Here is a 10,375-nt window from a genome sequence, read left to right as displayed (position 1 = left end):
TTGACGTCTGGTTCTGCAGTGTCTTGGGGATGTAATCTTGACCTCTGCAGCCTTCTGTTTTCCACCTGTAAAATGGGGGTAAGGAATCATTTAGAATCGAAGGACATGTCTGTATAGCTTAATGTATGGTAAAAGCTAACTGAATGTTAAGATAAAGAATTTACTGAATTTCAGGAGAATAAACCAAATTGTGCTTATTTACACTGTTCATCTTTATTCAACCCAAGGACACTTATAATTCAATATGTTTAGTTGCAGATCTGTTTTTATGTACTAATCATTCATCTGATTTCCATTTAAACATACAGCTTTGATTCATAATTTCTGTACAGCTAAGTCAAGCAGGTTGCTGATAAAGATATGAACAAATATGTAGAATTTCATTGACCTCTTAAAGAAATTATCTTTGGAGAACGTGGGTGTCTGGAGACTATAGGGTGGGTAACACAGATATCAGAGAAGCCCCCTTCTGAGCCCAGGTAGTGTTGGTCTAACCGTCCCTTTAAATCTTCTTTTACCTAATATTGTTTATTTTCATCCAGCAACATTCCTGGCTTTCTTGAGCTGATTTTGTGCCCTGCACGACCTCACAAGTGACCATGTCCTTAGTAGGTCCGATTTGGAAAAGGTTTTGCTAAGGTCTTTCGGTCATTGAGTCCCTGAAACACCACCCCCCTGTGTGGTAGTAAATCTTTGTTTTTTCAGGACTGCAGTTGTGGCATATGGAACATCCTGGTCTAGGGGAATGGAGCTGCAGATGTCAGCCTACACCACAGCAATGGCATGTCTGTGACATACACTGCAGCTCTTGGCAACACAGGATCCTTAACCACTGAGAAGGGCCAAGGATCGAACCCACATCCTCATGGATACCCACATCCTCATGGGTGTGTTATCACTGAGTCTCAGCAGGAACTCCGAGGTGGTAAATCCTATTACGCCTATTGATAAATGAGGCAACGAAGGCACAGAAATGTGAATAACTTGCTAAGGGTCACAGAGCCAGGAGGTAGAAGTCAGGAAGCTTAATGCCTCCAGCTGTGTTCTCTTTCTCAGGATTATTTTGTCTGTTTAGGGTATTTGTGATTCCATGACAATATTTGGATTGTTTAATCTGACAGGTTTTGAGTGGAGTCTTTAAGACTGTCTATATTAAAAAATCATATCATCTGCAAGCAGGAGAAATTTCAATTCTGATGCCATCTATCCCTTCCTTCCTTCCTTCCTTCCTTCCTTCCTTCCTTCCTTCCTTCTTGCTGGATTGGTCTGGCTTGGACTTCTAGTACAATGTTGTGTAGGAATGTGCACAGTGGTCACCCTTGTCTTATCTCCTGTCTTAGGAAGAAAAGCTTTCAATCATTTACCACTGAGTGTGGTGTTAGATGCAGGCATGTTCTCATGGCCTTTACTATGCTGAGGTAAATTCCTCCTACCTCACTTGTTGAGAGTTTTGGTCATGATTGCAAGTTGAATTTGTCCAAAGCTTTTAGTGCATTTATTGAGAGGATTTTATGATTTTCTATATTTCATTCTCTTGATGTAATGTGTCACATTTATTGCTTTGTGTATGTTGACCCATTCTTGCATCCCAAGAACGAACCCTACCTGGTCATGGTATGATCCTTTGTATGTGCTGCTGAATTTTGTTTGCTAGTATTTCGTTGAGACTTTAAAAATCTGTAGTAACCAAGGATAATGACCCGTAGTTTTCTTCCCTGGTAGTGTCCTTAGCTTGCTTTGCCGTCAAAGTAATATTGGCTTTGTAAAATGCCTTTGGAAAGGTTCCTTTCTCTTCAGTTTTTTTGGAAGAGTTTGAAAAGGATTGGCATTAATTCTTCCTTAAATGTTGGGTGCAATTTACGATGAAGCCTTCTTGTCCAGGGCTTTTCTTTGTGGGGAGGTTTCTGATTACTGATTCAGTCTCCTTGCTAGTTATTGTTCTGTTCAGACTTTCTGTTCTGTTTTTTTTTTTTTTCTGATTCAGTTTTCCTAGGTTGTATGTGTCTAGAAATGTATCTGCTTCTTCTGTGCTGTCCAATCTGGTGGAAAACCATGGGCACTGAGGGGCCACTCTGGTGGAGCCCTGAAGCAGCAGAGGGGAGGGGCAGTGAGGTCAGAGTGTAGCTGCTCCTCTATTCTTTTCATGTGGTCCTTCGTGGACTCTGTGGCCCAGGGGGGATGCTCTACCTTCATCCTTTGTTTTAGAATTTTAACATTCTTATCTTGCCTATGAATAGTTACTAGTTTTTTTTTTTTTAATTTTCTGGTGAGGAGGACTGAATTCAGGAATAATCTATCTTGCTATATTGATTATGACAGTGAGAACTTAAAATCCACGCTCTTAACCCTTAACCAGAGTTTGATGCTGCTTCCTAAAATGAAAAATTCCTGCAATTAGGACAAAAGTTGGGGCCAATAGTGATTTGTACTGGCTTCCCTTTGGGATAATTTGTATGAAGTCTTCCCTAAGAAGATGTTTTTCATAACTTATTGGGGCAGACAGTCTGTGTCCCTCCAAAATACTATCAGGATTCGAAATCACGGTGTAAATTCCTAGGCCACGTAGGAGCTGTTTGATTGAATATATTTTCAAAACTCTTGGTAAGGTATAATGAACAGTGCAATTTTTCTTATGAGTAAAAGAAGAGAATATAAGACTATATCTAGATGGTCATTTGGGAGAGAAGAGCTCTTTCAAAATTATTGTGAAATGATGCTACTTATGCAGTACTTTTATAATGCAGCAGTTATCCCCTGAATTATCAGAGGTCATTAAAAACCTCTTAATTATTTAATATTATCATATATTTGAGGTATAATGTGCCAATTTCTGCTGTAAAGCACAGTGACTCTGTCATATGTATGTATGTATATATGTATATACACACTCTTTTTTGAAACCTATAATTTTAATCAATGATAGTCTTTTACATGATAATCACGGAATTCATATTGCTTTCTTAAAACTTTTCAGTCAAACTTTAAAATCTCTTTATAAATGATCATGAGACCTCATGAAATAACGGAGAAGGTTCTTGCTGACAATTCAAGATGAAAACCTGAGGTCTTGACCTGAAGACAGTGAAGCATTTTCTTCTTTTCCAGTTCTCCATGGAGGGAATGCATGGTATGTATTAGCTTTGTAAAGTTACCCTTTCACCTGAGTCAGCAGTGCATTCTCTTGTCTCTTTTCTGACTTCAGGAGTACAAAGCCAATGACAAGGGGAGACAATACTACGAATATCACCGATTTTGTCCTCTTGGGATTCTCAGATTTTCCCCATATCAGAGCAGCCCTCTTTGTGGTGTTCCTGGTGATATATATTTTGACTCTGACTTGGAATCTGTGTCTCATTGTCTTGATAAGGCTGGATTCCCACCTCCACACACCCATGTACTTCTTCCTCAGTAATCTGTCCTTTATAGACATCTGCTATGTGAGCTCTACAGCCCCCAAGATGCTCTACGACTTCTTCCAGGCAAAGCCAACTATCACCGTTGTGGGTTGTGCCATTCAATACTTTGTGTTTTCAACCATGGGACTGAGCGAGTGTGGTCTCATGACAGTCATGGCTTATGACCGCTATGCTGCCATTTGTAACCCACTCCTCTATTCATCCATCATGTCACCCTCTCTCTGTGGTCGGATGGTGCTGGGGTCCTATATGGCTGGACTCTCTGCTACTCTGTCCCAAGTGTGTGCCGTGCTTCAGCTCCACTTCTGTGGGCCTAATGTCATCCACCACTTCTTCTGTGACATGCCCTTGATGTTAGGTCTTTCCTGCTCTGACACGTTCTTTGTTCAAGTCTTGACTGCTATATTTACAGTGATCTTTGGGATAATAAATGCCCTGATTATCATGATGTCCTATGTCTACGTTGTCATCTCCATCATGAAGATCACTTCCGCAAAAGGCCGGACCAAGGCTTTCAACACCTGTGCTTCTCACTTGACAGCAGTTACCCTCTTCTACACCTCAGGTATGTTTGTCTATTTGAGTTCCAGCTCTGGTGGGTCCTCTGGCCTTGACAGATTTGCTGCAGTGTTCTACACTCTGGTGATTCCCATGCTGAACCCTTTGATATACAGTCTGAGGAACAAAGACATCAAAGATGCCTTGAAGCGACTGAAAAAGAGGAAAGAGTGTTGCTGAGGTAACAGATTGTGATGTCTGACAGGTTTGTCCTGTTAGAATCACTTTACCATGCAATGATATTCACATGAGTGGAGAATATCAAAATTCACACTGCCTTGGACAAAAAGGTTGAATTTGACACAGATAATATACCAAAATGGACCCACAGCGGAATCACAGTGCACAATCAAAACATCTTTCAGTCCTTGAGGCCCATTATTTTCATTCTATTTGTGGTGTGGCTTCAACATTTACTCATCTGTCAGCAGGTGTTCATGAGTCATTACGATTTAGAACTTTGTTGCTTCCTTTTTACCCCAAAGATGACGTCTGTTCAATCTTAGATATGACCTTAAAGGAGAGCCACGTGACAGAAGTCCCAGGATTGGAGAAGACTTTCCTCCCAAATACTGTGATGCAGCATAACCTAGACATGACTGTGACCAATGTTCATTCTGTGTTTCTGACCAGAATGAGAATGAACCCAGAGAGGGAGTGTACCATTGGACAGAAACAAAGTGTTCAATTGGCCTGATCGTGCCTCCGGTGGAGGTTCCTCTGAGCTAGCCTACATTTGTGTTAAGGGCTCTTTCAGTGGTTATTGTCTGCTAAGTCTCTGGTCACCTCCGAATCTCCACCAGCTGCAGTCTGAGGAAGGAGGAGGAGGTGATCTGAATCATGACGAGGAATGGAATGATATATGCAGTCCCTTCAGGGGTATTTACTTATGAGTTCGCCGGTGTAATTTTTTGCCTCTAGTGTCCCGTGGGGATTTCTGTTGGAGATGGTATCCAAATACCTATGTCACAGTCCCTGGTAATCTCTCATATTGTGGGATTCAAGCCTCGCTCCCATTAAATTTGGAATATTTACCGCTGGGGAACATACCCAACAGGAGCATCCTACCAAATGGCTTTGGCCCCTTCAAACATTAACATTTTTCATGTGATGAGATTTGCGTGAGAATTCATGGCCACATGGAGTTATTTCCTTATAGTCCATGTTGCAGAGAAAGAGCTAAGATGGAAAACTAATGCACTTTCCTTCCTAGAGAATGTGGCCAACGTTTTATGTCCTAGAAATTTATGGTGGTATGGGAGTTATATAATGGTTGGAGTAGAATGGTTAGAGATATTGGAATGCTGATACTTTCCAGGTAACCTGAAGGGGTAGGAGAGGAAACAGACTGTGGGCTCAGCAGTGTTGTCAAGGCTCGCCAATTTTTGTCTTCAGAAAGAGGATGTAAATTTGTGGTCCTTGCTGTTTGGTTAAAAAACAGAGTAAGGTGTGTTCCTGACTGCTGAGTTTCCAGATTTCCCAACTTTGACCCACTGATTCAAGCATATTATTAGCTTACATATTACCCTTTGAGAGCCATTGGATTCTTAGAGTTGTTTGGGGGTCTCAGTTTCAAGGTCACATGAATCATTCTGTTGAGCAACTGTAACTGGAGAGACATTTGAAGCCTTTTTCAAATTCTCCATGAGTTTGCACGGGGACACAGTTGAGAGAAGAGGAATTGTTGAACACCTGGGAGCGTGTGTGAGGGGTTAGTACCTGCCAAAGAAATAGTGCAATGGGAATGAAAGTCGTGTGCCCACCTCACCCCCACCCAGGTATAGGTACATCTTCTTAAGCATTGCTCTTTAACAATGTGTGAGAACGTGTGTGTGTGTGTGTGTGTAAGAAGCTCTTTGCAGGAAGCGGCCCTCAGCAGGAAGCCCCTTTGTTTCTTCCTTGTAGCAGAGATTTATTATAAGTAACCTTAAAGCAGGCCCCTTCCCGTTCTACTCATCTCAGCCCCAAGCACACCTTTCACATCTTTTGATCAAGCAATACCTTGCCTAGCCTGTAGTTTCTTTCCATAGATCAAAGAGGTAGAACTGAAGAAGAAGAACTTAGAAGATGATCAGATCTCTTCCTTAGCTTCCACACTGCAGCAATCTCACGAATCAGCTGTGCGAACGAGATCACATCTAAGGAAAGATCACAAGATGTTGACAAGCCTGAAGGTCAGGAGATGCATGCAGTGGGAGATGGTGAGGAGTCTGGTCTCTGGAGTTCCCTTGTGGTGCAGCAGGTTAAGGATCCAGTGTTGTCACTGCAGTGGCTTGGGTCGCTGCTGTGGTGAGGGTTCAATCCATGGCCAGGGAATGTCCACGTGCCACATGTGTGGCCCTCCCGTGAACTAAAGGAGTCTGATTCCGTATCTGAAGGATTAACTGAGATTACTTCCCTTTTTCCCTTTAAAACCTTTCATGGCCAAGCAGAGTCGACAGATCTGGTTTTTGGACACACCCAAATCACCATCTCCCTAAGATGGCTGGCATTCTGAATAAAAGCAGCTACCCTTGGAGTTCCCATCTTGGCTCAGCGGTTAATGAATTTGACTAGGAACCATGAGGTTGAGGGTTCAATCCCTGGCCTTGCTCAGTGGGTTAAGGGTCTGGCGTTGCCTCGGCTCGGATCTGGCGTTGCTGGGGCTGTGGTGTAGGCCGGCAACTACAGCTCCCATTAGACCCCTAGCCTGGGAACCTCCACATGCAATGGAACACTACTCAGACATAAAAAGACCAAAATTGTGCCACTTGCAGCACCATGGATGGAACGAGAGACTCTCATCCTAAGTGAGGCAAGGCAGAAGGTGTAAAACAAATACCGTATGATATCGCTTATATCTGGGATCTCATATACGACACAAATGAATCTTTCCACCGAAAGGAAACTCATGGACTTGGAGACCAGACTTGTGGTTGCCAAGGGGGAAGGGAAGGGAGTGGGATGGACTGGGAGCTTGGGGTTCATAGATGCAAACACCTGCATTTGGAGAGGACAAGCAATATGATCCTGCGGTATAGCATAGGAAACAATATTAGTCACCTGTGATGGAACATGATGGAAGAAAATGTGAGAAAAAGAAAAGAATATATATATATATATATATATATATATATGAGCATGTGTGAGATTGGTTCAATTGCTGTACAGTAGGAATTTGACGGAACACTGTAAACCAAGTATAATGGGAAAAAATAAAAATCAATAAAACATTAAAAAAAGGAGATATGTGTATGGATATATCTAAAATGAAGGTGCCTTGTAAGCAGGGTGTGTCCACATATCTGATTTAGTATATTCACACTATTCCCAGCTAGCTGTTTCATCTTGGGCAAGTCTCTTAACTCCACTGGCTTCAGGTCTCCATCTGGAAATTGAAGGTATTGGCCTAGGTGATCACTATGTCCCTTCCAGCTCAAATGACTCTCAGGGTGTTAAAGGAAAAGCTCTAATTATCAGATCTTGATAGGACCACAGGGGAAGTGGGGAAGTGAATCAGGAGGGACATGGCAAAGTGGGACATGAAATTAGAAGGGACAAAATCTCCATGACAACCCTGACTCCAGAGAGCAAGTACCTGGAGAGTGTTCTTGCCGAACTGTTTTTTCTGTTCACTCTGCCCTTGATGACACATAGAAGAGGCTCTCATGTGGGCATCTCTCTGGCTGAGTGGACAGCCAAGTCCATGGTCCAAAGTCTCCATACTGAAGTGCAGCATGCCCACCTGGAAAATCTGTTTGCAAAAGACATCCACAATTTTACCCTTTGTCAAGAACTCTGCCTTCCTGGGCCCTGAGTCAAGGTGAGAGGGCAAGATTCATAGAGATAGTGGATTCTGTGCTATCTCTGTAGCCATGTGATTCTTCCAGCTGGAATTTCATGGAGCCAGGTTTGTCGTCCTCAGTCTCTTTCTCCTTCTTCCACTATCCCTTCTCCCTTATGTCCACACCCTCCACTTCGGGCTCTTCCTGGAGTTTTCTGTCTCCCACTTTCCTGGAAAATAAGAATCTGTGACCTGAAATGTCAGGTATCACTCTGGAGTGAGGTTCACATGTTGACGTCTGGTTCTGCAGTGTCTTGGGGAATTAATCTTGACCTCCGCAGCCTTCTGTTTTCCACCTGTAAAATGGGGGTAAAATCATTTAGAATCGAAGGACATGTCTGTATAGCTTAATGTATGGTAAAAGCTAACTGAATGTTAAGATAAAGAATTTACTGAATTTCAGGAGAATAAACCAAATCATGCTTATTTACACTGTTCATCTTTATTCAACCCAAGGACACTTATAATTCAATATGTTTAGTTGCAGATCTGTTTTTATGTACTAATCATTAATCTGATTTTCATTTAAACATACAGCTGTGATTCATAATTTCTGTACAGGTAAGTCAAGCAGGTTGCTGATAAAGATATGAACAAATATCATATATAATTCCATTGGCCCTTTACAGTAATCATCCTTAGAGAACGTGGGTGTCTGGAGACTCTAAGGTGGGTGTCAGAGATATCAGAGATACCCCCGTCCGAGCCCAGGTAGTGTTGGTCTAAGTGTCCCATTTAATCTTCTTTTGCTTAACATTGTTAGTTTTCATCCAGCAACTTTTATGGTTTTTCTGACCTGATTTTGTGCCCTGCACGACCTCACAAGTGACCATGTCCTTAGTAGGTCCGATTTGGAAAAGGTTTTGCTAAGGTCTTTCGGTCATTGAGTCCCTGAAACACCACCCCCCTGTGTGGTAGTAAATCTTTGTTTTTTTAGGACTGCAGTTGTGGCATATGGAACATCCTGGTCAAGGGCATTGGAGCTGCAGATGTCAGCCTACACCACAGCAATGGCATGTCTGTGACATACACTGCAGCTCTTGGCAACACAGGATCCTTAGCCACTGAGAAGGGCCAAGGATCGAACCCACATCCTCATGGATACCCACATCCTCATGGGTGTGTTATCACTGAGTCTCAGCAGGAACTCCGAGGTGGTAAATCCTATTACGCCTATTGATAAATGAGGCAACGAAGGCACAGAAATGTGAATAACTTGCTAAGGTCACAGAGCCAGGAGGTAGAAGTCAGGAAGCTTAATGCCTCCAGCTGTTTCTCTTTCTCAGGATTATTTAGTCTGTTTATGGTATTTGTGATTCCATGACAATATTTGGCTTGTTTAATCTGACAGGTTTTGAGTGGAGTCTTTAAGACTGTCTATATTAAAAAATCATATCATCTGCAAGCAGGAGAAATTTCAATTCTGATGCCATCTATCCCTTCCTTCCTTCCTTCCTTCCTTCCTTCCTTCCTTCCTTCCTTCCTTCCTTCCTTCCTTCCTTCTTGCCGGATTGGCCTGGCTTGGACTTCTAGTACAATGTTGTGTAGGAATGTGTACAGTGGTCACCCTTGTCTTATCTCCTGTCTTCGGAGAAAAGCTTTCAATCATTTACCACTGAGTGTGGTGTTAGATGCAGGCATGTTCTCACGGCCTTTACTATGTTGAGGTAAATTCCTCCTACCTCACTGCTGAGAGTTTTGATCATGATTGCAAGTTGAATTTGTCCAAAGTTTTAGTGCATTTATTGAGAGGATTTTATGATTTTCTATATTTCATTCTGTTGATGTAATGTGTCACATTTATTGCTTTGTGTATGTTGACCCATTCTTGCATCCCAAGAACGAACCCTACCTGGTCATGGTATGATCCTTTGTATGTGCTGCTGAATTTTGTTTGCTAGTATTTCGTTGAGACTTTAAAAATCTGTGTAACCCAGGATAACGACCCGTAGTTTTCTTCCCTGGTAGTGTCCTTAGCTTGCTTTGCCGTCAAAGTAATATTGGCTTTGTAAAATGCCTTTGGAAAGGTTCCTTTCTCTTCAGTTTTTTGGGAAGAGTTTGAAAAGGATTGGCATTAATTCTTCCTTAAATGTTGGGTGCAATTTACGATGAAGCCTTCTTGTCCAGGGCTTTTCTTTGTGGGGAGGTTTCTGATTACTGATTCAGTCTCCTTGCTAGTTATTGTTCTGTTCAGACTGTCTATTCTGTTTTTCTGATTCAGTTTTCCTAGGTTGTATGTGTCTAGAAATGTATCTGCTTCTTCTGTGCTGTCCAATGTGATGGAAAACCTTGGGCACTGAGGGGCCACTCTGGTGGAGCCCTGAAGCAGCAGAGGGGAGGGGCAGTGAGGTCAGAGTGTAGCTGCTCCTCTATTCTTTTCATGTGGTCCTTCATGGTCTCTGTGGCCCAGGGGGGATGCTCTACCTTCATCCTTTGTTTTAGAATTTTAACATTGGTATCTTGCCTATGAATAGTTACTAGTTTTTTTAAAATTTTCTGGTGAGTTGGACAGAAGTCAGGAGAAATCTATGTTGCTATATTGATTATGACACTCTGAACTAAAAACCTAAATGCTTAA

At 42.2% G+C, this 10,375-nt stretch overlaps 1 protein-coding gene across 1 annotated transcript; it reads left to right on the top strand.

The window, feature by feature from the left end:
• The first annotated feature begins 3,215 nt into the window (after positions 1-3,215).
• LOC110259084 (olfactory receptor 5AN1-like) lies at positions 3,216-4,154 on the top strand. Its single transcript, XM_021082386.1, has one exon. The coding sequence runs from the start codon at positions 3,216-3,218 to the stop codon at positions 4,152-4,154; it is 939 nt and encodes a 312-aa protein (XP_020938045.1).
• The last annotated feature ends 6,221 nt before the right edge of the window (positions 4,155-10,375 follow it).

The sequence above is a fragment of the Sus scrofa genome, unplaced genomic scaffold (assembly GCF_000003025.6).
Source record: "Sus scrofa isolate TJ Tabasco breed Duroc unplaced genomic scaffold, Sscrofa11.1 Contig77, whole genome shotgun sequence".
In the NCBI taxonomy this organism is placed as follows: domain Eukaryota; kingdom Metazoa; phylum Chordata; class Mammalia; order Artiodactyla; family Suidae; genus Sus; species Sus scrofa.
Note: the sequence above shows the minus strand (reverse complement) of the source record. Positions and strands in the feature narration are given on the sequence as shown.